This window comes from Heterodontus francisci, chromosome 13, assembly GCF_036365525.1.
Source record: "Heterodontus francisci isolate sHetFra1 chromosome 13, sHetFra1.hap1, whole genome shotgun sequence".
Taxonomy (NCBI): domain Eukaryota; kingdom Metazoa; phylum Chordata; class Chondrichthyes; order Heterodontiformes; family Heterodontidae; genus Heterodontus; species Heterodontus francisci.
Genome location: NC_090383.1, coordinates 87425443 through 87451843, shown reverse-complemented (window position 1 = coordinate 87451843; position 26401 = coordinate 87425443). Strand labels below are relative to the sequence as shown.

At 43.3% G+C, this 26401-nt stretch overlaps 1 protein-coding gene across 2 annotated transcripts in view; it reads right to left on the bottom strand.

The window, feature by feature from the left end:
- Window positions 1-25865, bottom strand: part of LOC137376482 (echinoderm microtubule-associated protein-like 4) — a 465004-nt gene extending 439139 nt beyond the window's left edge. For both annotated transcript variants that reach the window (XM_068045141.1, XM_068045140.1), the window contains exon 1: window positions 25587-25865. Coding sequence is in view for 1 of the 2 variants with exons in the window: in XM_068045140.1 (XP_067901241.1) it covers window positions 25587-25611 (25 nt within the window). In the remaining variant the exon portion in view is untranslated. The remainder of the gene's footprint in view (window positions 1-25586) is intronic.
- Window positions 25866-26401: the final 536 nt, after the last annotated feature.

The window sequence follows — 26401 nt, the reverse complement described above, 5'->3', positions numbered from 1 at the left end:
GACCCTTGTTGTTTGCGTACATTAATGATTTAGACGTGAATATCGGAGGTATGATCAGTAGGTTCGCAGAGGACTCAAAAATTGGTGGTGTCGTAAATAGTGAAGAGGAAAGCCTTAGCTTACAGGACGACATAGATGCGCTGGCAAGATGGGCAGAGCAGTGGCAAATGGAATTTAATCCTGAGAAGTGTGAGGTGATGCATTTTTGGAAGACTAACAAGGCAAGGGAATATACAATGGACAGTAGGACCCTTGGAAGTACAGAGGGTCGGAGGGACCTTGGTGTACTTGTCAATAGATCACTGAAGGCAGCAGCACAGGTAGATAAGGTGGTTAGGAAGGCGTATGGGTTACTTGCCTTTTTAGCCGAGGCATAGAATAGTTGAGCAGGGGTGTTATGATGGAGCGGTATAAAACGCTAGTTAGGCCACAGCTGGAGTACTGTGTACAGTTCTGTTCGCCACACTATAGGAAGGATGTGACTGCATTGGAGAGGGTGCAGAGAAGATTCATCAGGCTGTTGCCTGGGCTGTAGCATTTCAGCTATGAAGAGCGACTGGATAGGCTCGGGTTGTTTTCCTTAGAGTAGAGAAGGCTGAGGAGGGACCTGATTGAGGTATCCAAAATTATGAGGGCCATAGATAGGGTAGATAGGAAGAAACTTTTTTCCTTTAGTGGAGGTGTCAATAACTGGCACAGTGGCGCAGTGGTTAGCACCGCAGCCTCACAGCTCCAGGGTACTGCCAGGGTTCGATTCCGGGTACTGCCTGTGTGGAGTTTGCAAGTTCTCCCTGTGTCTGCGTGGGTTTTCTCCGGGTGCTCCGGTTTCCTCCCACACGCCAAAAGACTTGCAGGTTAATAGGTAAATTGGCCATTATAAATTGTCACTAGTATAGGTAGGTGGTAGGGAAATATAGGGACAGGTGGGGATGTTTGGTAGGAATATGGGATTAGTGTAGGATTAGTATAAAATGGGTGGTTGATGTTCGGCACAGACTCGATGGGCCGAAGGGCCTGTTTCAGTGCTGTATCTCTAATCTAAAAAAAAAAACCAGGGGGCATAGATTTAAGGTAAGGAGCAGGAAGTTTATAGGGGATTTGAGGAAGGATTTTTTCACCAGAGGGTGGTTGGAATCTGGAACACACTGCCTGAAGGAGTGGTAGAAGTACCCTCACAACATCTAAGAAGTATTTAGATAAGCACTTGAAACGCCATAGATGACAAGGCTACGGGCCAAGTTCCGGAAACAGGCCGAAGGGCCTGTTTCTGTGCTGTATAACTCTATTCACACAGAGGACGTTCTCCATTGTGTTAAATAGGATAGATTCAGAACAGATCAAGGAGCTCAAAACTGGGTATCCAGGAGGCAATGTGGGCCCCAGACAGCAGCAGCAGAATTGTATTCTACCACAATCTGTAACCACATGTCCAGGCATATCCTTCACTCTACCATTACCATCAAGCCGGGGGATCAATCCTGGTTAAATGAGTGTAGGAGAGCATGCTAAGAGCAGCACCAGGTATATCTAAAAATAAAGGTGTCCACCTGGCGAAACTACAAAACAGAACTACATGCATGCTAAAGAGCAGAAGCAACATGTAATAGACAACCAACAGATCAGATCAAAGCTCAGCAATCCTACCACATCCAGTCGTGGATGGTGGTGGACAATTAAACAACTAATGGGAGCGGAAGACTCAACTAAAATTCGAGGGAGCACAGCACATCAAATGTACAAAGCACAGCTGAAGCTGGAGGTGCCAAGTGGACAATCGTCTTGACCTTCTCCCAAGGTCCCCATTATCACAGATGCCAATCTTCAGCCAATTCAATTCACTCCACAATCGATCAAGAAACAACTGAGTGCACTGGATACAGAAAAGGCTATGGGACCTGACAACATCCCAGCTATAGTGCTGAAGATTTGTGCTCCAGAACTAGCTACACTCCTAGCCAAGCTGTTCCAGTACTGCTACAACACTGGCATCTACCCAATAATGTGGAAAAATACCCAGTTGTGTCCTGTCCACAAAAAGCAGGAGAAATCCAATCCAGCCAATGACCACCTCTCCAGTCTATTCTCAATCGACAAAGTGATGGAAGGTATTGTCGACACTGTTATCAAGCAGCACCTAGTCACCAATGGCCTGCTCATTAATGCTCAGTTTGGGTTCCATCAGGACCACTCAGCTCCAGACCTCATTACAGCCTTGGTCCAAACATGGACAAAAGAGCTGAATTCCAGAGGTGAGGTGAGAGTGATGGCCCTGGTCATCAAGACAGCATCTGAACGAGTGTGGCATCAAGGAGCCTAAGTAAAACTGAATGAAGTCAATGGGAATCAGGAGGTAACTATCCACTCGTTGAACTAGCACAAGGTAAGATGGTTATAGTTCTTGGAGACTAATCATCTCAGTCGCTAGATATTGCTGCAGTAGTTCCTCAGGGCAGTCTCCTAGGCCCAACCATCTTCATTTACTTTAGCAATGACCTTCCCTTCATCATAAGGTCAGAAGTGGGGTTGTTCACTGCCGATTGCATAGCATTCAGTTCTACTCACAACTCCTCAAATAATGAAGCAGTCCATGCCTGCACGCAGCAAGACCTGGACAACAACATTCAGGCTTGGGCTGATAAGTGGCAAGTAATATTCGTGCCACACAAGTGCCAGGCAATGACCATTTCCAAAAACAGAGAATCTAATCATCTCCTCTTGACATTCAACGGCACTATCATCTCTGAATCCCCCATCAACATCCTACGGATCACCATTGACCAGAAATTTAAGTGGACCAGCCACAAAAGCAGGTCAGAGGCTGGGAATTCTACATCAAATATCTCATTTCCTGACTCTCCAAAGCCATTCCACATCTACAAGGCACAAGTCAGGAGAGTGATGGAATACTTCCCATTTGCCCGTATGAATGCAGCTCCAACAACACTCAAGAAGCTCAACAGCATACAGGACAAAGCAGCCCGCTTGATTGTCATCCTATCTACCACCTTAAACATTCATTCCCTCCACCACAGATGCACTGTAGCTGCAGTGTATACCATCGACAAGATGCACTGCAGCAACTCATCAAGGCTCCTTCAGTAGCATCTTCCAAACCCACAAGCTCTACTGGACAAGGTCAGCAGTTACATGCAAACACCAAGTTCCCCTCCAAGTTATGCACCATCCAGAATTGGAACTATAATCATTCCTTTATCGTCACTGGGTCAAAATCCTGGAACTCCCTCCCCAAAAGCACTGTGGGTGTACCTACACCCCATGAACTGCAGTGGTTCAAGCAGGCAGCTCGCCACCACCTTCCTAAGGGCAATTAGGGAAGGGTAATAAATTCTGGCTTTGCTACCAATGCCCACATCCGATACATGAATTTTAAAAAACTTCTGAAAGACAGGGAAAATGGTGGTATAATTTAAGAAATGTTTATTAGTATGTAGTATATGGTACATAGAATACAATTCAGAAAACATCATGCTCAAAGCACATGGTATGTTGAGCCCTGAATGGACTGGAATTTGATGATGGTGAAACAATTTAATGTACTGACCCACACAGTACCATAAATATATTTTTTAACCTCTCACTTTATGGAGATTTGATCAATTATGTAGTCATATTCAGTACTGCACTGCATCTAAATGACACTGTCTGCTCCAACTTGCGCTGCATGCCAAAGTACATTACCTTCGTATTTACCAGCATTAAAGGTCATTTGTCAATCAGCTGCCTTAGTGCCAAGTTTCTCTGAACCCTTCCAAATGTGCTTCTGCAATACTATTTGCCTTTATGCAAAATTCTGTATCAGCAAATTTAGAATTGTTACATAATCCAACCAAGACCAATTAAAAAGAACAAATAGTAGGCCTGTGGGGATTTCTTATGAAGCTCAACCATTCACTAAACCTCCACAAACAAAAAGCTACCACATTTATGAAGAAATACCAATGGAAATAAAAATCTAGCTCCACATTAAGCGCATCACAAAAAGTTTTCACCACCACCCCTCTCCCCAAGAAATTAAAAACACACAACAAGAGTTATAAATAGTCCATGCCCTGGGCCAAGCATGTGATGTGATAAATCTGTCCACAAGTGAAGCTGACCGGTCAGCTTGTGGACAGATTTATCAGATCACATGGTTGGCCAAGGCACAGTCTATTTATAATATTTGTAGTGCGTTTTCAACAGAGAAAAGAAAATAATGATTTTTAAGGCCATCTTTTATTAAGTTTCCTTCTTCATTGCACACTTGCTAAGCATCCAATAAGAAGGCTTCTTCTGACCCTTGGTCATACTTCTAGCCATTTCTAAATCAGGCTGACTAGAGATGCCACAAGACTTCATCGTGTGCTGCAATCTTCCACCTCCTGCAGCTGTCTATTCAGTGCCACTATTCCATTCAGGTTCTCCCATACATCGTAAATTATTTACTTTTTGTACTGTATGTAGAGTTATCTATTTAACAACAGTTGTGTTGGAAGCTACTAAAAGAATGTCATTCGAGTGACTAAGCACTTGAACAAAAATGAGCTGGTCAGAAACAGCCAGCATGGCTTTATTAAGGGTATGTTATGTCTGCCTAATCTGTTGAATTTTTTTGAGGATGACACTGATTAGGTAAATAATTAAGTGTCTATGGCTGTTGTCTATATGGACTTCCAGAAGGTATTTGATAAGGTTTAGATTACTAGCAAAAATGAGAGCACACAGAATTGGAGGTAGACTTTTCACTTGGGTTGGAAATTGGTTGGGAAATAGAAAAGAGAGTGCGAGTATAATGTACTCTGAATAGTGGGATGGGTGTTGTTCCCCAGGGATCGGTTCTTGGATGTCAACTTTACACCATATTTATTAATGATTTGGAAGGAATAGAAAGTTGTAGTTTGCGGATAATGCTAATTTAGGAAAGACCATAAGTAGAGCAGGTGGGAGCAGCAAGTTGCAAAGTGATAATGAAATAAAAGCAAAATACTGCAGATGCTGGAAATCTGAAATAAAAACAAGAAATGCTGGAAATACTCAGCAGGTCTGGCAGCATCAGTGGAGAAAGAAGCAGATTTAACATTTCAGGTCAGTGACCCTTCTTCAGAGCGCAAAGTGACATTGACAAATTAAATGAGTGGGCAAACCCAGAGCTAATGGAATGTAGTGTGGGCATGTGTGAAGTCATCCATTTTGGACCCAAGAAAGATAAATCAGAGCACTTCCTAAATAATTAAAAAATGAGAATTGTAATAGAACAAAGGGATTTGGGAGTCCAAGAACACAAATCATTAAGAGGTAGTTGACAGGTATAAAAAGCAAAGAGGCTAATAGAATGCTTCTTTTTAATATTCATTCATGGGATATAAGCATCACTGGCAAGGTCTGCATTTATTGCCCATCTTTAATTGCCCTTGAGAAAGTGGTGATGAGACGCCTTCTTGCTCACTGTAGTCCATGTAGTGTAGGTACACGCACAGCACTGTTAGGGAGGAAGTTACAGGATTTTGACTCAGACGATGAAGTAACAGCGATATAATTCCAAGTCAGGATGGTGCATGACTTGGAGGGGAACTTGCATCCGTTGCCCTTGTCCTTCTAGGTGGTAGTGGTTGCAGGTTTGAAAGGTGCTGTCGAAGGAGCATTGGCAAGTTGCTGCAGTGAATTTTGCATATGGCACACACTGCTGCCACTGTGTGCCAGTGGTGGAGGGAGTGAATGTTTAAGGTGGTGGATAGGATGCCAATCAAGTGGGCTGCTTTGTCCTGGATGGTGTTGAGCTTCTTGAGTGTTGTTGGAACTGTACTCATCCAGGCAAGTGGACAGTATTTCATCACACTCCTAACTTGTGCCTTGTAGATGGTGGAAAGGCTTTGGGGTGTCAGGAGGGGAGTTACTCGCCACAGAATTCCCAGCCTCTGACCTACTCCTGTAGCCACCCCATTTATATAGCTGGCCCAGTTAAGTTTCTGGTCAATGGTGATCCCCAGGATGTTGATGGTGAGGGATTTGGAGATGGTAATGCCATTGCACATCATGAGGAGATGGTTTGCTTCTCCCTTGTTGGAGATGGTCATTGCCTGGCATTTGTGTGGTATCAATGTTATTTGCCACATTTCAGCCCAAGTCAGAATGTTGTCCGGATCGCTTCAGTACCTGAGAAGTTGCGAATGGTACTGAACACTGTGCAACCATCCCCACCTCTGACCTTATGTTGGATGTTGGACATTGATGAAGCAGCTGAAGATAGTTGGGCCTAGGATACCTTTATCTCAAGGGGACTGGCAAACAAAAGTGAGGAATTCAAAGACTTCAACTGTATACAGCCTTGGTGAAATCTGATCTTAAGTATTGAATTCAGTTTTGGGCACCACACTTCAGGAAGGATATGGAGTGGGGTACAGCACAAATTCACCAGAATGACACCGGGGTTGGAACAATTAATTCAGGAGGACAGGTTACATAAATTTGGCTTGCATGCCCTTGTGTTTAGAAAGTTCAGATGTGATCTAATGGAGGTGTTTAAAATGTTAACAGGTTCAATAGGGTAAATGAAATTGTTTCATCAGGTGGAGAAATCAAAAACAAAAGAGACATAATCTTAAAATTAGAGCTAGGTGATTCAGCAGTGAAATCAGGAAACTCTTTTTCACACAAAGAAAAGTAGAAATCTGGAATCTCTTCCCCCAAAAGGCTGTGGATGCTAGAACTGGAGCTTTAAAGACTGAGATCGATAGTTTTTTGTTGAGTAATGGTATTGTGGGATATGGAACAAAGGCAGGTAAAATGCAATTGAGGTGCAGTCACGACCTAACTAAATGGCAGAGTAGGCTTAAGGGTCCTTGCAAATTACCACCCCATCTTAAACCTCCCTTCCCTCTCCAAAGTCGGTGAATGGGTTGTCAGCTCCCAAATCTGTATTAATTTTCCTCATAACTCTGTTTGAATCCTTTCAATCAGATTTCCACCCCCAGTCATAGTACTAAAACAATTCTTACCAAAGTCACAAATGACATCTTATTTGACTGCGACAAAGGTAAACCATCCTCTCTTCATCCTGTCTGCAGCCTTTGACACAGTGCCCATGAAATTCTGCTCCAATGCCTCTCCACCGCCATCCAGCTGGGTACGACTGCACTTGCCTGGTTTCATTCCTACCTATCCTACCATTGCCAGTGAATTACCTTCAATGGTTTCTCTTCTCACTCCTGCACCATTACCTCTGGTATCATCCAATGACCTATCCTTGGCCCCTCCTTTTTCTCATCTATATGCAGCCCCTCGGCGACAGCATCCAAAATCATGGCAACAGTTTCCGTGGACAGGATTTTCCCTGCAGACTTCAGGACCCCACTGACAGGCTCTAATGAGGAGTCAGACGTCTGCACTGTGTGGGAAACAGTAACTCACCTGTGATTTTCCCCATATTGGTAAATTATAACCAGAAGGCCGACTCACCGTCCAATTAAGGACAACAGGTAGGCTCTCAAAGCTGGAGAGTCAATATGAGGCCCTCGAGCTTGGAAATGGCAGCAGGATGCCAAAGCAGTTAAGTGGGGGAGAGGTCACCTCAAACTGGACGTGTCCTCTCTCCAATGATTTTAAATCTAAATCTAAAATTCAAATCTAAAATAAAAAAAGGCCTTTGCAACCATGCTACCACTGTGGAGGGGGAACCCAGGCAGGCAAAGAGGACGTTAAAGCCAGCATGGGGCACTGCCCCACCCTCCTCCCCACCCCAGTCTGCCGCCAGGAGGCCGCCTCCAGGCAGTTGCACTGTCCCCCACCCCTGCCGGGGATCTGGGGCCAACTGGAAAATCCCAGTCAGCCTTCACCAGCCGCCTGGATGGGTAGCCCTGCCGTATCCCCATCCCACCTCTGGGAAAATGGCCCAGGAGCGAGATGGAGCCGGTGAACTGGCAGGCCGGCTGGCGGCGCAAAATTCCGCACCTACCCACCTCCATGCCCACCCCCACTGGGGGCTAAAAATTCAGCCCCATATGTACGCTGATGATACCCCAGCTTCTCTTGACCCCTCCTCTGTCTTCAAATTGTCTGACTGCTTGGCTAACATCTAATATTGGAAAAGCAGAAATTTCCTCCATTTAAATACTGGGAAGGCAATGGGACTGTGGGACCTGTCGCAAACTCCATTCCCTCACCACTGACACCATCCCTCACCACAGCCTAAGGCTATTCATAGCCTTGGTGTCATATTCGACCCAGAGAGGAGCTTCCCATCCCACATCAGCGACATCACCAAGGCCACACTATCCACCTCCATAACACTGCCCAACTTCGAGTTTGTCTCAGCTTATCTGCTGCTGACACCCTCGTCCATGTCTCTGTTAGCTCTAGACTGGATTATTCCAATGCATCCCTGGCTGGTCTACCATGTTCTTCCCTCTGCAAATTTGAAGTCATTCAAAATTATACTGCCCGTGTCCTAACTCACACAAGTCCCGCTCACCCATCTCCTCTTGCCCGCTGATTTACATTAGCTCCCAGTCAAGCAACACCTTGATTTTTAAATTCTCAACCTTGTTTTCAAATCCCTCCATGACCTTGCCACTCTCTAATGCAATAATCACCTTCAGGTCTGAAACCCTATTAGCTCTCCGTTCCACCAATTCTCACCTCTTGAGCAATCCAGATTTTAATCACTCCACCATTGATGGCTGTGCCTTCAGTTGCCTAGACTTTCACCTTTGGAATTCCCTCTTGTAAAGCACCTTGGACGTTTTATTATGTTAAAGATGCAAGCAGTTGCTGTTATCGAATAGCCTACTCTTGTTTCTAATGTGGATGTTTATCAAATACTTGATGGAACAATATATTCCAAGATTTGGCCTTCCTCTCAGAAACAAGGTAACTACTTCAAAATAGAGTTCAATTGAATAAATTACTGAAAAAAAATTTAATTTAGCTTACATCAGAATACTGAAAATTCATTTTAATGCATTTTCAATATTGTTTCCAAATGTTAAAAGTTTCAAGATGCATGTCTATACCAGAAAACCTTACTTTTAAGTTGCAACCACTACTCATATGTAAGTGGGCAAGATGGGGATTGCACTTCAGGATAAATTCCCATCAAGATAGGCTAAAACTGCTGGGATCTACACAATAAAGCGTAGACTTAGGGGTGATCTGATCAGGTTTTCTAAAACGATGACGAGTATAGTTTCTGATTTGACAGTTTTTTTTTCCAATTAAATAGGTTAGGAAAGATCAGGGGTCACAATCTTTAGTTGGACCTGGCCAGATCGAGGTTAGATGTCAGGAATTGGTTCTTCTCCCAGAGACCGCACAAGCCTGTTCCAGAGGTGGTCAGCAATTCGCTGAATTCCTTCAGGCAAGAGCTGGACCTGTTTTTGGCCGGGAGCTGGGGGAAGATCACCTCTCACAAAAGACTGTTATTGCACAGAATTATCACTACCAGAGTAATTGCCATTGGGGAGAAGGCAGAGGAAAATAGAAGAGGAATTCACCAGCACTTTCTCCCCAAAACTGGCCTGGGTCTTTAATTTTTTTTTCCATCTCTCCCAGGAGATCAAGTGATTTTGGGTGGGGTAGGAAGTGAATATGTTACAATGCACAAGGTACCACAATTGTCTGTGGCAGGTTGAATGAACCAGAGGGTCTTTGCCTGTCCATTATTTGTAAGTTTCCAGGTTATAAACTTTTGCATGATGACGGTGTGACTCATATTGTAAAAGCTGCTGCATTAGACTGCAATCAAACCTCAGGGCTCAGACTTCATACTGTTTATCTGCCACCTAAAGAACGACTGCCCTGCAAATTTACTGATAGCAATCTCGTATTACTCAAAATATACCATAACCACCTTATGAGTGATTATAATTTAGTTATTTTGTTGTTGCATTGACAGATAAGACTTCTGATGCAAATTTTCATGCACATTAAGAATCAAAATGCTGGCAGATGGAAAAATGTTCCACTTTTTGCATTTAATGTTACCATTAAGTGCTGTTCCAAGGTTATGGCCAGATGTAGAGTAAAGCTCCACAGCTACTGTATTTTAATATCCCTCAAGGAGAAAGAGAAATTGAGGAAACTTTTGGTTCTATGTAATGTCTCCTTTTTATAAAAGAAAATAATCCAACCAGGAATAACTTCTTTAAAAAAAAATCAATTTTAGCACTACCATAGAGGGTCTCAAGTAGGATCTCACTCCTGGTTATCCTGCTCTGGTGGAGTCAGCTGGAGGAAAATCTCTCTTTAATCCAAAGCAGCTCCATTGCATAAAGCAATAGCCAGAGAGTTGCACTGAAGCACCCATGCTGCAGGCTAAGAAATCTGTATTCCAAAACTGACGTCATTATCCTGGGGTCAGACTGCTCTGGAGCTAGCCACAGATCAATTTGAAGTCACAAGTTTTGCTGCCTACATTAGTGTGAAGCACCAGAAATCATGTCACCAGACCAGCCTTGCAGAAAGAAAAAAGCCTGCTGGTTGGGTGGTGGCGGCTGCAGGGGATTGAGGTGAAGGAGTCTCAACTGCAGTGATAAAACCTATATCTTAAAAAGTCGAAATAAATTCTGCTAAGACAGTTACTGTCTTCTATAAAAAAGGGAACAGTACTTAGGATCCAAAAGTAATCCTCCTAGAGAGACTCTTCTTTCCCTTTAATCCCAACCTCAGAACAGCACCTCCTCCTTGGCCATTATGAAATGTTCTATTTCACCACACCACCTATCCGTAATACTTGAGTGAGATTACAGGCAGCTACATTATAGAGAGATTTTTTTTTGTCATATATGCTGATTTATTAGAGATTGGATTTAGATAACAAATTTCATTTTAAAAGAACCTTTACAACCAGCAGAGAAAGAAACTTCCAGTCTGGGTTGGATTCAAACTGCAAAACTTGAGGAGTGTCAACCATACAATCCTCAATGGCGTGACAAAGAAACACAGAATGGACAGTATCATTTCACAATATTTTTAGATAACCAATTGCAATGAAATATATATTGAACCATATTGCTAGTTATGACATTCTTTTTATTACAACACAAATAATAAAAGCATTCCATAGCTTTCAAGTTCACAAGAAAGTTACAGTTGAGGTAAGACAGTCTTAACTCACCCTTCTAGAAAGCACATGAAACCATTTATTAGGGTTAGGATCTCCACTGCACTACTGAAAGTCCATTTCACGTGTTGATTACTCATGATGTGAAAAACTGACATAATTCCTAAAATTATTTACTTTTCACTAATTCAATCATTTTTTTCCTTTTCCTACTGTCATAGTTAAGTTTCAAATAATGGTCCAGATGTCTTTTCCTTACCATTTATTATCTTACTGCTGTGAGATCAACTCTCTGACAACTCCTTCTAAGACTGAAAAATCCCAATTTTCTCGAATTTTTCCTCATAACTCAGTTCTCTGATTCCAATGACCATTCTTGTGGCTCTTCTCCACACTGCTTCCAAAGTTTAAATGTCTCCCTTCTGTCAGTAACCTCAGCTGTGGTCTCACAATATACAGTTTAACCACAACTTCTTACAGCTTATACTCTACTATTTGGGCTATATAGCTCAGCAGTCTACTTGCTTTATTCATTGTTGCAGTCACTGGACATAACTAAGCATAATAGTCTACATCTCTATCAATTTCAGCCCTAACAGTTTATGGAGTACACACGTTACCATCTTTTCTTCATACGTGCAGTAGTTTATGCTTGCCTACATTAAAGTTCTCTGCCATCATCTACAAAGCTAATGACTGGTCCCTGGAGCACGTTAATGAGTTAACATTCTTTAGACAATTCAACCAATTCTTACAATTTCACTCAGTTTAATCTACCTGTATTTATAGATACAAGTGGTAATAAAATTCAAAATATTATTTTAAACAATATTACAATGAGAAAGCAGCAGCCCAAAGTCATTCAATAGTTTTCTTGGGCTACCAGTAGTGTTATAAAGACCCAATAATTAACCAGTTTAAAAGCTCATATCATCAAGTGGGCTGTCCAAAGTTGTGACTGGAGTAGAGTGAATCAGCACACATCACCAATAGAAATTTTCAACCAAGTATTTTTTGGTCAATGCGCGTGTGATGGACAGAGCATCAGCTGTGATGCGTTTCTACAGTCTGCTTCTTGGATCACCACACCATCTATAAAAGAGTTTTCATATTTACACATCCTGGGTATTACCATTGACCAGAAACAACTGGATCAGCCACATAAACATTGTGGCTACAAGAGCGGGTCAGAGGTTGGGAATTCTGTGTCAAGTAACTCATCGCCTGACTCCCCAAAGCCTATCCACCACAAGTCAGGATGTGATGGAATACTCTCCACTTGCCTAGGTGAGTGCAGCTCCAAAAACACTCAAGAAGCTCAACACCATCCAGGACAAAGCAGCCCGCATGATCAGCACCCCATCCACCACCTTAAACATTCACTCCCTCTGCCATTAACGCACAATGGCAGCAATGTGCACCATCTACAAGATGCACTGCAGCAACTTGCCTCCATCGACAACATCTTCCAAACCAGCAACCTCTACCACCTAGAAGGATAAGGACAGCAGACACATGGGAACACCACCACCTGCAAGTTCCCCTCCAAGTCACACATCATCCTGACTTGGACCTATATTGCCGTTCTTCCACTGTTGCTGGGTCAAAAACCTGGAACTCCCTTCCTAACAGCACTGTGGGTGTTCCTATACCAGATGGACTACAGTGGTTCAAGAAGGTGGCTCACCACCTTAAGGGCAATTAGAGATGGGCAATAGATGTTGGCCTTGCCAGCGACGCTCACATCCCATGAAAGCATAAAAAAAAATGTGCAAGATTTAAAGTGACCCTGAATATGCATTATAAAGTATTCCGATGGGAATGTGGAAGTATTAATAGAATACATGATGGCTGACAGCTTAAGTATAAACACAGCTGAGTCAAGCCATAAATCATTTGAGAGTTACCAGGTCTCGCTCGCTCTCTGTCTACCCCCACCCCCCCCCGGCATCCTCATTTATTATATCACACTACAAGCCATTACATCAACCATATGACATCTAAAATAATTATTGTTCTTGCGATCATTGTATCTCAAAGAACTCAAGTCCTGTAATTAAACAGTTCTTCAATTTTACAATGCTTCTGCAGAAATTCTTTTCCAAAAAAATCAAAGATAGGAAGGCTGATAGCTTCTATATTTTTGGGAGCTGCTGATGCAGTTATTTCTGGCTCCCAATTTCTTTATTAAGCTTGCTGTAATGGTATCAGAAAGCATTTATCCTTTTGTGTGAAGATCATTCCACATCAGGGCTTGTGTTCTTCCAGTTGATGAAATCAACTGAATCTCTATACGTTATGTTTTATGAATTACAACATATACCAGATATATTATTCTCTGTACAGTGGCGCAGTGGTTAACACCGCAGCCTCACAGCTCCAGGGACCCGGGTTCAATTCTGGGCACTGCCTGTGTGGAGTTTGCAAGTTCTCCCTGTGACCGTGTGGGCTTTTGCCGGGTGCTCCGGTTTCCTCCCACAGCCAAAGACTTGCAGGTTGATAGGTAAATTGGCCATTGTAAATTGCCCCTAGTGTAGGTAGGTGGTAGGGAATATGGGATTACTGCAGAGTTAGTATAAATGGGTGGTTGTTGGTCGGCACAGACTCGGTGGGCCGAAGGGCCTGTTTCAGTGCTGTATCTCTAAATAAAATAAAATTAAAAATATGCAATACATTTGATGTTGTTGCAGTGCAAATTGTAAAATTGACTGCAATGGCCTGCTGTCTGCCACAGTCAACCATACTGACCACCAACACAAACTAAAATTTCCCAGACTCCAATTCTATGCCATGCACAACATAAACTCAAATTGCTCCCCTACTCAAGCTATGCAATTTCAGCCAAAAGGCATTATCTGGCCATCTTAAAAAAAAGCCTCTGCATTATTCTACATATTAGGGCAGAAATTATGACCCCCACATATTCAGGACCTTGCTAGACAAAAATCACAAGGCACTGTTTCAGGTTTATAAAGTTGTAGTCACATCCCCAAGCCATGCTCACATCTAGTCAATCTCTACATCAGCAGCAGAATCTGTAATTTATATAGAGGTGTCTTTCACTATAAAAGCCATGCAGCATTGCTCTGTAAAACCTTAATGCACTCAAGCAATATTCATCCAATTGAAGGAAACAGTAATGTTTAAATGGAAACGGACCATCATAGCACTAATAAAATAGGGAAAGACATGTGGGATAGCAACAGCGAGACTGTCCATCAGGTGACAAGCCATTATCTGTAGCCTACCCAGGACAGGAAACTATATTTGATAAAAAAAACTCCCCAGATATGAGAGCAGTATTTGTGGATGGACGTAATCCTTATAGTCATAGAATCATAGACTCTTTATAATATTAGAAGTTGTTGGGGGAGAATAAAAGGTATGCGGCAGAAGAGGAATTCTATTGTTTTGGTGGTAGCTTTAGCACTGGAGGCCATGCTGGAGATTCACTTGAAGTTAAAAACACTGAAGTCAAGAATGCCAATAGGGTCCAAGTTATCAAAAGTAAAGTACTGTAGCTTTTGGTTAGACCAGCAAGTGTGATGAAGTAACCAAAATTGATGTGGATTCAGACTAAAATAAAATGTAATTACAGCTGCCACTTAGAGCATGCAACCTCAAACACAAGGTTTAAACAAATTAGCTCCAAATAAATGCTGCGCTGCATACATTTTTTTTAAATGAGTGAATTCAAAGCTGTATCAAACTAACTGCAAAATCTTTGTTTTTGCAACTCATGTCTCCCAAGCCCTCTGAATGTGTTCCTGCCTTGTGACATATGCCCAGACACCATTTATTGGCTCTGTAATTTACTCTCTGGTTTCAAGTGACATCATAAATCAGAAAACCAAAGCTCAAGTGCATTACAGAGGTCATCTGAACTCTGACATTAAATTAGTAGCTTCATTGCTCCTTACCACCATCGATAATGCATATCACACTCATTAAAACAATCCTGACAATTAAAAGTAGTACTGAAATTACATGATTGCATAATAAAAGAGTTATTTGCAGAAATACTATGTGAACTCATCCTTAAATTCAATGTATTACAAAATGTTAAAAGAAATTCAATTTTCAATAAGGTTTTATTATGGAATTATCTTGTAATATCCTGCCTAAACCCTGCTTCATGCTGCAATTATACTGTAGGTCTTACAATCTCTCGCGTCATACTGATGCAAAATGTGTACTATAGCAGTGCCAAATTTCCATCCTTTCACTTTTCCGAGGATGCAAATCTCGGCTGCGGTGTAACTGCAAGCAATGGAAAGACATTTTTCTTTATTTAAAAAAGGTCAAGTGACCGACTGAAAAAACCGACTATCCCATTCGACATTTTATCAAGCAGTGCACCGTTATATTTAACGCGTGGAACCCTATTTTTACTAATTCAGGAGCAATGCAAACAGACAGTATAACCGCATAATGTCATTTACATTGTTTCAAAAAAACTACCAATATCAAAATTAAAAACAAATTTAAGAAAGCTTACAAATTTCTCTAACAGTTGCAACGTTAGTTTCAGCAAAAATATAAATTATGGTGTGCTGGGTAAGGGCAAATGCAAGACTCTAGTTTAGGAAAGTGTTATTCAGGAGAATAAAATGATAGCTGTTCCAACAGTATGATTAAGGCATGGCGTTATTTAAATAACAAGGATTATAAACAATTGTTACTGTTATTATCATAACATTGTATTGACTAGAAATTTAGTTGAACTTAGCGGGGCAGGGCAGGAAAAAAAAACAGAACAGCAGTTAATATCATTGCACCGCCATTCACAATACATCAAAATGACAGTACTGGCAGTAAAAATCACAAGAATTTATGAATGATTAGTTACTATCATTGTTTCAATATTATTTCATTACGGGAAAGAGGAGGGAGCAAGTGGCCCAGGTTTGGGAAAGTGCACACTTCAACAACAGCTGAATTGCAAAGGTTACAAATAATTCATCATTACTGTGTATATTATTTCAACAAAAATCTAGTTTATTAGTACAATGCTCATTGTCACCATATCAAAAAGACAGTACCAGTGCTAACATATATCAAAGACAGTTAAAATGACAAAAAATGAACTTTTAACACTGCTGCTGTTGCGATATTTTATTAGAAATTAAGTTTAAATAGTTGGAGGGAGGAAGACAACAAAGGGAAAGGCAAGAGGAGTAAGATATAAATTCAGAAAGAAATTACATTAAATCAATGTTATGTTTGTGACCTTGTCTATCCTCCCCTCTCCGCCCCTTGTTCTGGAGTCCCCATGCCAGAGGAAATAGTTACTCTGTTTCTACCCTATCAAATCACTTCATCATTTTAGCATCTCCATGAAAATCACTCCTCAACCTCCTAAACACAGAGAATACATGCCAAGTTCATGCAACCTGTCCTCATATTTTAACCCTTTAAACCTTCATTCTGGTGAATCTGCACTGTACCCCTTCCAATGTTAACATATCTTTGAATTCCAACTACTCTGTGATAGAGGCAAACATTCCATTATCCATTTTGCAACTGTGCACTTGTGTTTAGCGATTTATGCACATGACCACCTAAATCTTTTTGGTCTTCCACAACTCCTAGCCTCCCACCTTTACGGAAATACTCCAATTTGTCTTTCGCAGATCCGAAGTGAATAACTTCGCAGTTTCCTAGATTGAACTCCATTTTTCCATATTTTGCCAATAGATCCCTAGAGAACATGGTGTCACATTTAACCAAGCAGAGAACAAACTCTTTATCCCTACTTTCCAACCAATTACAGACCTTTGTCACAAGGTTACCCCAATTCTGTATGTTCTCATTTTTGTTAATAACCTCTTGTGTGGAACCTTATCAAATTCCTTCTGCAAGTCCATATAGACACTCTCCTGTCTCTCCATGTTAGCAACCTTCTCACAAAATCCACCTAGATCAGTCAGACATGACCTGCCTTTCACAAGTCCAAGCTGAGTCTCTGATCAACTGATACTTACCAGCTACTCAATAACTCTGTATTCATGTTAAAATGCCAGGTTTGCAGTTGTCAGCATTCTCCCTCCCTTCTTTAATAATGGAATTGCATTCGAAATTTTCCAATCCAAAAAATGTAATTCCTGAATATAGAGTACTTTGGAAAATTATGACTAAAGCATTTGCAATTTCCTAAGCTATTTCTTTTATACCCTCATCACATTTAAAAAATATTTAGATATACACTTGAAATGCTAAAACCTACAAGGCTACGGGCCAAGAGCTGGAAAGTGGGATTAGGCTGGATAGCCCTTTTTCAGCGAGAATAGATAGGATGGGTCGAATGGCCTCCTTCTGTGCCATAAATTTCTATGATTCTATGAATATCTTGTTGTGAAATCCATCAGGTCCTGGACTTTTGTCTATCTTAAGACACGTTGTTTTCCTCATTACCATTTCTATAACTTATACTAAATCTACTAAGTTCATCTACTTGACATTTTTAGAACATAGAACATAGAACAGTACAGCACAGTACAGGCCCTTCGGCCCACGATGTTGTGCCGAACCTTTAACCTACTCTAAGATCAAACTAACTACCTACCCTTCATTCTACTATCATCCACGTACCTATCCAAGAGTCGCTTAAATGCCCCGAACGTATCTGCTTCTATTACCACCGCTGGCAGCGCATTCCACGCACCCACCACTCTCTGTGTAAAGAACCTACCTCTGACATCTCCCCGAAACCTTCCTCCAATCACCTTAAAATTATGCCCCCTGGTGATAGCCTTTTCCACCCTGGGAAAAAGTCTCCGGCTATCCACTCTATCTATGCCTATCATCTTGTACACCTCTATCAAGTCACCTCTCATCCTTCTTCGCTCCAATGAGAAAAGCCCGAGCTCCCTCAATCTTTCTTCGTAGGACATGCCCTCCAGTCCAGGCAGCATCCTGGTAAATCTCCTCTGCACCCTCTCTAAAGCTTCCACATCCTTCCTATAATGAGGCGACCAGAACTGAACACAATATTCCAAGTGTGGTCGAACCAGGGCCTTATAGAGCTGCAGCATAACCTCACGGCTCTTAAACTCAATCCCCCTGTTAATGAAAGCCAACACACCATACGCCTTCTTAACAACCCTATCAACTTGGGTGGCAACTTTGAGCGATCTATGGACATGGACCCCAAGATCCCTCTGTTCCTCCACACTACCAAGAATCCTGTCTTTAAGCCTGTATTCTGCATTCAAATTCGACCTTCCAAAATGAATCACTTCACACTTTTCCAGGTTGAACTCCATCTGCCACTTCTCAGCCCAGCTCTGCATCCTGTCAATGTCCCGTTGCAACCTACAACAGCCTTCCACACTATCCACAACACCAGCAACCTTCGTGTCATCGGCAAACTTGCTAACCCAGCCTTCCACTTCCTCATCCAAGTCATTTATAAAAATCACAAAGAGCAGAGGTCCCAGAACAGATCCTTGTGGAACACCACTAGTCACCAAGCTCCATGCTGAATACTTTCCATCTACTACCACCCTCTGTCTTCTATGGGCCAGCCAATTTTGTATCCAGACAGCCAACTTTCCCTGAATCCCATGCCTCCTTACTTTCTGAATGAGCCTACCATGGGGAACCCCATCAAACGCCTTGCTAAAAATCCATATACACCACGTCCACTGCTCTTCCTTCATCAATGTGTTTTGTCACATCTTCAAAGAATTCAATAAGGCTTGTGAGGCATGACCTGCCCCTCACAAAGCCATGCTGACTGTCTCTAATCAAACCATGCTTTTCCAAATAATCATAAATCCTGTCTCTCAGAATCCTCTCCAATAATTTGCCCACTACTGACGTAAGACTGACTTGGTCTATCATTCCCAGGGTTATCCCTATTCCCTTTCTTGAACAAGGGAACAACATTTGCCACCCTCCAATCATCCGGCACTACTCCAGTGGACAGTGAAGACGCAAAGATTATCGGCAAAGGCGCAGCAATCTCTTCCCTCGCTTCCCGTAATACCCTTGGGTATATCCCGTCTGGCCCCGAGGACTTATCTGTCCTCATATCATTCAAAATTTCCAGCACATCCTCCCTCTTAACTTCAACCTGTTCGAGCATATCAGCCTGTTCCACGCTGTCCTCGCAAACGACCAGGTCCCTCTCACTAGTGAATACTGAAGCAAAGTATTCATTTAGGACCTCCCCTACCTCCTCCGACTCCAGGCCCAAGTTCCCTCCACTATCCCTGATCGGCCCTACCCTCACTCTGGCCATCCTCTTGTTCCTCACATAAGTGTAGAACGCCTTGGGATTTTCCTTAATCCTACCCACCAAGACTTTTTCATGTCCCCTTCTAGCTCTCGTAAGTCCATTCTTCAGTTCCTTCCTGGCTACCTTGTAACCCTCTGGAGTCCTGTCTGATCCTTGCTTCCTCAACCTTAAGTAAGCTTCCTTCTTCCTCTTGACTAGCTGTTCCACATCTCGTCATCCAAGGTTCCTTCACCCGACCATCCCTTCCTTGCCTCATTGGGACAAACCTATCCAGCAGTCGCAGCAAGTGCTCCCTAAACAACCTCCACATTTCTGTTGTGCAGTTCCCTGAGAACATCTGTTCCCAATTTATGCTCCCCAGTTCCTGCCTAATAGCATTGTAATTCCCCCTCCCCCAATTAAATATTTTCCCATCCCGTCTGCTCCTGTCCCTCTCCATGACTATAGTAAAGGTCAGGGAGTTGTGATCACTATCACCGAAATGCTCTCCCACCGAGAGATCCGCCACCTGGCCTGGTTCGTTGCCAAGCACCAAGTCCAACATAGTCTCCCCTCTAGTCGGCCTATCTACATATTGAGTCAGGAAACTTCCTGGACACACCTGACAAAAACTGCTCCATCCAAACTATTTGCACTAAGGAGGTTCCAATCAATATTAGGGAAGTTGAAGTCACCCATGACAACAACCCTGTTACTTCTGCACCTTTCCAAAATCTGCCTCCCAATCTGTTCCTCCATGTCTCTGTTGCTATTGGGGGGTCTATAGAAAACTCCCAATAAAGTGACTGCTCCTTTCCTGTTTCTGACTTCCACCCATAATGACTCAGTAGACAAACCCTCCTCGACGACCTCCCTTTCTGCAGCTGTGATACTATCCCTGATTAGCAATGCCACTCCCCCACCTCTTTTACCTCCCTCCCTATTCCTTTTGAAACATCTAAACCCCAGAACATCCAACATCCATTCCTGCCCCTGTGATATCCACGTCTCCGTAATGGCCACAACATCGTAGCTCCAAGTACTGATCCATGCTCTAAGTTCATCACCATTATTCCTGACACTTCTTGCGTTAAAATAGACACACTTCAACCCATCATACTGGCTGCAACTTTGCCCTGTCAACTGTCTAACCTTCCTCACAGACTCTCTGCACTCAGTATCTGCCTGTTCAACAGCTATCCCATCCACTGATCCGTCGCTCCGGTTCCCATCCCCCTGCCAAACTAGTTTAAACCCTCCCGAAGAACTCTAGCAAACCTCCCGCCCAGGATATTGGTGCCCCTCCAGTTCAGATGCAACCCGTCCTTCTTGTACAGGTCCCACCTTCCCCAGAAGGTATCCCAATGATCCACATATCTGAATCCCTCCCTCCTGCACCAGTTCTGTAGCCACGTGTTCAGCTGCACTCGCTCCCTGTTTCTAGCCTCACTAGCATGTGGCTCCGGTAACAATCCTGAGAATACTATTCTGCTCGTCCTGCCTTTCAGCTTCCAACCTAACTCCCTATATTCGCTTTTCAGGTCCTCATCCCTTTTCCTAGCTATGTACCGATATGTACCACGACCTCTGGCTGCTCCCCCTCCCCCTTAAGAATCCTGTAGACTCGATCAGAGACATCCCTGACCCTGGCACCCGGGAGGCAACATACCATCCGGGAGTCTCATTCGTGACCACAGAATCTCCTGTCTGTTCCTCTAACCACTGAATCTCCTATCACTATCGCTCTCCTATTCTTCCCCCCTTCCCTTCTGAGCCACTGGGCCAGGCTCAGTGCCAGGTTGCCCTATCCCGCTGGTATTTTGTCCACTTCGTCTTGTGTGAAAATGGATACAAAGCACTCATTTAACTAGGCTGGCATTTCCTGTGTCACCAGCATCCATCTTTAATGGTCCCATATTTCCCTTTACTACTCGCTTTCCCCATACATCATCTTTTAAATAATTTTGCTGTTAGCTTTTATTTCATTTCCTTTTTTCATATTCCCACTTTACACATTTCTATGTATCTTGTTTTGTAGCTCTCAAAGTGCTGGGCTTCCACTTTTTTTTGCTTTGTGTAAGTCTTTTGGCTTAATGCTGTCTCTTACCTCATTGGTTGCTTATATGCCTCTGGGTTTACCCTTAACAGTCCAGTCTACTGTGGTCAGTTTATTTCTAATCCCTACAAAATACGCCTTACTTAAATGTGACTCTCCCTTCTCCCTCTCAAACCTAATATCAGATTCAATAAGGCTATGGTTACCTTTTTACAAAAGCTCTATTACCGTCAGATATATCATTAATTCTGGTTTGTTACTTATCACTAAATATGGCCTGTTCATGCATCAGTTCTGAAACATATTACATAGAATTATATAGAATATACAGCACAGAAACAAGCCATTCAGCCAAACTAGTGCATGCTGACATTTATGCTTTACTCGATACTCTTCATCTAACTCCAACAGCATAACCCTCAATTCACTTCTCGCTCATATGCTTATCTAGCTTCTCCTTAAAAGCAACTATACCATTTGTCACAATTACTCCCTTTGGTAGTGAGTACCACATTCTCACCAATCACTGGATAAAGAAGTTTCTTCTGAATTCCCTATTGGTTTCGTGGTCACTATCTTAAGTTGATGGCCTCTAGTTTTGCTCTTCCCCACACTCCAACCCCAAAACTCCATAAGGCACAAAAATGGGCGCTGGGATTGCAATGCACAATTAATCTGGGCCTGTTCCTTCCAATGCAGGCAGCACAAAGTTTGCGTGTTGCATGCTCATTTACACAATTGCAGCATACAAACAGCACAAATCGCACTTTTGAGTGGCTGCATGCCGAAACAGGGAGGCATAATCGTGGGAGACTAGCACGAGTTCAAGTCAGCCTGCAGCTCTTAAAGAGGAGCTGTATTTTGACTGGAGCAAGTGCTGGAAGTGGCTGGGGAAGAGCATCTGACCTGCAAGAAGAGTGAATATGGAGCAACAGGGTTCAGCATGGGCTCCAAAGTTCTCCAACGCAACAATGGATGTCTTGGTGCAGGAGGTGGACCAGAGGAGAAAGAGATCCTCTACCTGCAGGAGTCCAGGAGGCCCCCTAGACAGATAATGTGAAGGCAGTGGGAGCATCAGTCAAGCCCCAAGGATCTGGATGCAGTGCTGCAAGAGGTTCAATGGCCTCATATGAGTGATTAAGATCAGTGAATGCCTCTTCAAATGCTATATCCCACCAGCTGCACCATACCCCCACCCTCAGTAGTCCAACAATCTCTATCAATCACCTTTCATACCTAACATTCATAGCTTCAACTTACCCTCACATACTGAACACTGCTGCAAGCCACACACAGCTTGTGCACACTGCCAGCTATTCAACCATGACAACCATATCACCCAAATACAGTGCACCAAACTCACTGACACACTTCGGTCTCTCTTGCAGGGGACGCTGGCACAAAACCAGAGGCAGCAGCAGCTAAATGGCAGGGATCAAGCACAGTTGCGTCTCATTATCCAATTCAGAAGACAGGGGTCGCCATCAGTGGAGTAGCTATGACTGAGGCCATGGCCAGCAGCAGGACTAAACATTGAAGATGATGATATGCTCTTACCCAAGTCCTCCTTCTCACATCCTGCTTTCCCCACATCCTACAATCTCTTTGATATACAGAAGCTTCAGGTGGTTACCACCACTATCCCCGCACACCTCCCCCACCTACTACAACGCCACCCTTGTGCCTTTCTTCTTTCAGTTACACAAGAACTGCCACCTTGCTGGGCAGTGGTGGAAGAAAAAAGTGGAAGAACAAAATGACAGTGATGAACAAGGAACACAATCACTTGCTCTCATACATAAGAAAGATTGCATCATCAGAACAGATGTGATGGAGACGGAGAAACCGGGAGAATGAAATAGAATCCTTACAAGGAGCTGAGTGTGAGAAAGTGTAGTCAAAGTAGCTATAGGAGTCACTTGGCTTATAATGAATATTGGTCGACAGCCTATCTCCAGAAATGGAGACGTAGAAGTCAAGGAAGTGAAGAGTCTGAGATGGATCATGTGAAGGCAAGGGAAGAGTGGAAATTGGAGGTAAAGTTGATGAAATCATTTAGGTCGCATCTGTTCCAATGATGCAACTGTCCCAATGATGCAACTGTCCATACCAGCGCTTCCAATACGTCTTCCTTTTTCCTCAACCGAGGAATTCCCCCCCAACTGTGATGGACAGGGCCCTTGGCCGTGTCTGTTCCATTTCATGCATTTCTGCTCTCATCCCTTTCTCTCCCTTCCAGAAACACAATAGGATTCTCCTAGTCCTCACCTTGTACCCCAAAAGCCTCCATATTCAAAGATCATCCTCCACCATTTCCACCACCTCCAGTGTGATACCACCGTCAAACACATCTTCCTCTCCCTTCCCCATTCAGCATTTTGAACAGACCATTACCTCCATGACACCCTTGTCCACTCCTCAGTTACCCCAAACACTCTTCTCCCTTCCCACATCACCTTTCTATGCAAGTGCAGGAGATGCAATACCTGCACTTTTACCTCATCCCTTCTCACTGTGCTTCCTTCAATTTAGTATACTATATTTGCTGCTCACAACAAGGTCTCCTCTACATTGGGGAGGCCAAAAGCAGACTGGGTGACCACTTTGCAAACACCTCCGTTCAATCCGCAACCATGGCACCGAGCTTCCAATTGCCTGTCGTTTTAATATTCCATCTTGCTCTCACTCTGACCTTTCTGTCCTCAGCCTCCTGCAGTGTTCCAATGGAGGTCAACTCAAGCTCGAGGAACAGCACCTCATCTTTCGATTGGGCACGTAGCAGCACTGAGTTCAATAATTTTTGATCATAATCTCTGCCCCCATTTTGTTTCCTTTTCCTTTGCTGATTTTGTGTGTTTTCTCTGTTGCTTCTCTATCTTTTTGCTTTCGGACGCAGCTGTTATGATTCTATCATTCACACCGCCTCAACTTTTTTTACTTGTCAAATTATCACTCTTTTTGGCCTTGCACCATAAACCTTACTGTCATTTAATCTCTCCTGTCTTCCACCCTATCACAGACCTTCCCTTTTGTTCTTTTTCCCACCCTCCCTCACTTGCTTAAAACCTATTGCATCTCTAAATTTTCCCAGTTCTGATGAAAGATCATCGACCTAAAGCATTAACTCTGCTTCTTTTTTCATAGACACTGCCTGACCTGCTGAGTATTTCCAGCATTTCCAGTTTTTAATTCAGATTTCCAGCATAAACAGTATTTCACTTTTGTATTAGGTCAACGTGCACACAGGTGATGGGTGACAGTATGAGTTAGGATGTGGACAGCAGAGTTTTGGATGACCTCAAGTTTACAAAGGGTAGAACATGGTGGGCCCACCTGGAGTGCATTGGAATAGTCAAGTCTAGAGGTAACAAAAGTATGAGTTTCAGCAGCAAATGAGCTGAGGCAGGGCCAGAGTCATATAACGTTGCGGAGGTGGAAATAGGCGATCTTGGTGATGACGTGGATGTGATCAGCTCATCTCCGCGTCAACAATGACGCCAAGGTTGCTAACAGTCCATTTCAGCCGAAGTACTTTGCCAGGGAGAGGGGTTATCAGTGGCTTGGGACTCAACACCTCTCCACTAAGGGAAGAGAAAATCAGCCAGGGTTCCTGTTCCAGATTGTGGTCACTTCCAGAGGTCAAACAGTCCAGTGACATTCACTATTAAGGCTCACGCAAGACTAGAGGCTGTTTTTTGGCGAGAATCAAAGCAGCTGTGGAACTGCAGCAAAGTATTTCAGGCAGAGAAAGAAAATGGGGATCGGGATGGGGGAGATGTTCTGATTTGAGATGGAGCTGCCAAGTGAGTGTGCACCCGTTGAGCACTAGGACCCAGAGGCACTGTCCCCGCAAATGGCTGTGTTTAATCCCTCGGTTCTGCTCGGACATGGTTCTTGGCTACGGCGCTGCCGCAAAATCCACAACCCGCAAACCCTAATCCGACCATAAAGCGGCATAATCCTGATCAACACCTCTTACACCGAGACTAGCTTCCCCACAAATCCTTTCCCCCCCATCATGTAAACCCTGCACTCACTGTCGCCTCCTCCAATCTGGGCAGTGACTCCAGCAGATAGATGTGTTTTTTTAAAAAAAATACACCAAACACAAAGTTAGCTGGAGAATCCTGTCCCAGCTGCCTGGGCGCCTGCCGTTCCCTCAGCGCAGACCCTGGAAGATTTTGTTTTCTCCCCCTGACGCTGTATATCTCAGCCATTCCCTTACAAACTGTATTTTTTTTTAAATAACTCACCCAAACTGCCGGCGAAACCGTCCATCTCGCGACTCGGGGAGGGCAGCAGTCCTGCGCGTGTCTAATATGCGTCGTGCTATGCCCGCTCTGCCTGTCCGTTTGCTTCTTTATTTATTTTAATTTAAATCCTTCCTCCTCCTGTTCCCCGGACACAGCGCTCAGATTCCCACTCGGTGGAACCAGCAGCACCTCAGCTTCATTTGTTGCCTGATGTTCGTCAGTCAGTCACACGCTTACCCTTCCCTCCCCCTTCGAAACTCGAGTTAAAAACGCGCCCGTTCTCCGCCTCTCCTTGGCAGCCACCGTTCGTCCTGGCCGGGTACTGCGCATGTGGATGCCTGGACCAACGACCTGCTGGGAGTTGTAGTTTTTCTTTCCTTCGACCTCAGTTCTTTTAACCAGCAGAACCGTTGACCTTTTTCCCCAAAAATATATATTTACGGTGTCTGTTTAAGTTAAACTTCTGGAAAATGTTTTTAAAAGTAGCGCTGTTCCCTTCTTATTTGGTTATGTCGCCAATTATGATATTTTAAAAGTAAAAATACATTGTGAGCCATCTTCGCTCAGTCCAAAAGCATAACCCCAAGTTTCCTGTCGCTTCCCATATCAACACTCACTCCCCTGCTCTCATGTCTACATATCTGTCCTGGGCTTGCTGCTGTGTTCCAGTGAATACCAATGCAAGTTCGAGGAACAGCATCTCATTTACCGATTGGGCACGCTACAGCCTACTGGACTGAACATTGAGTTCAATAATTTCAGAGCATAACTGGTGCCCCTTTTTTTCAGTTTTATTTTTTATTATTTTTATTTTG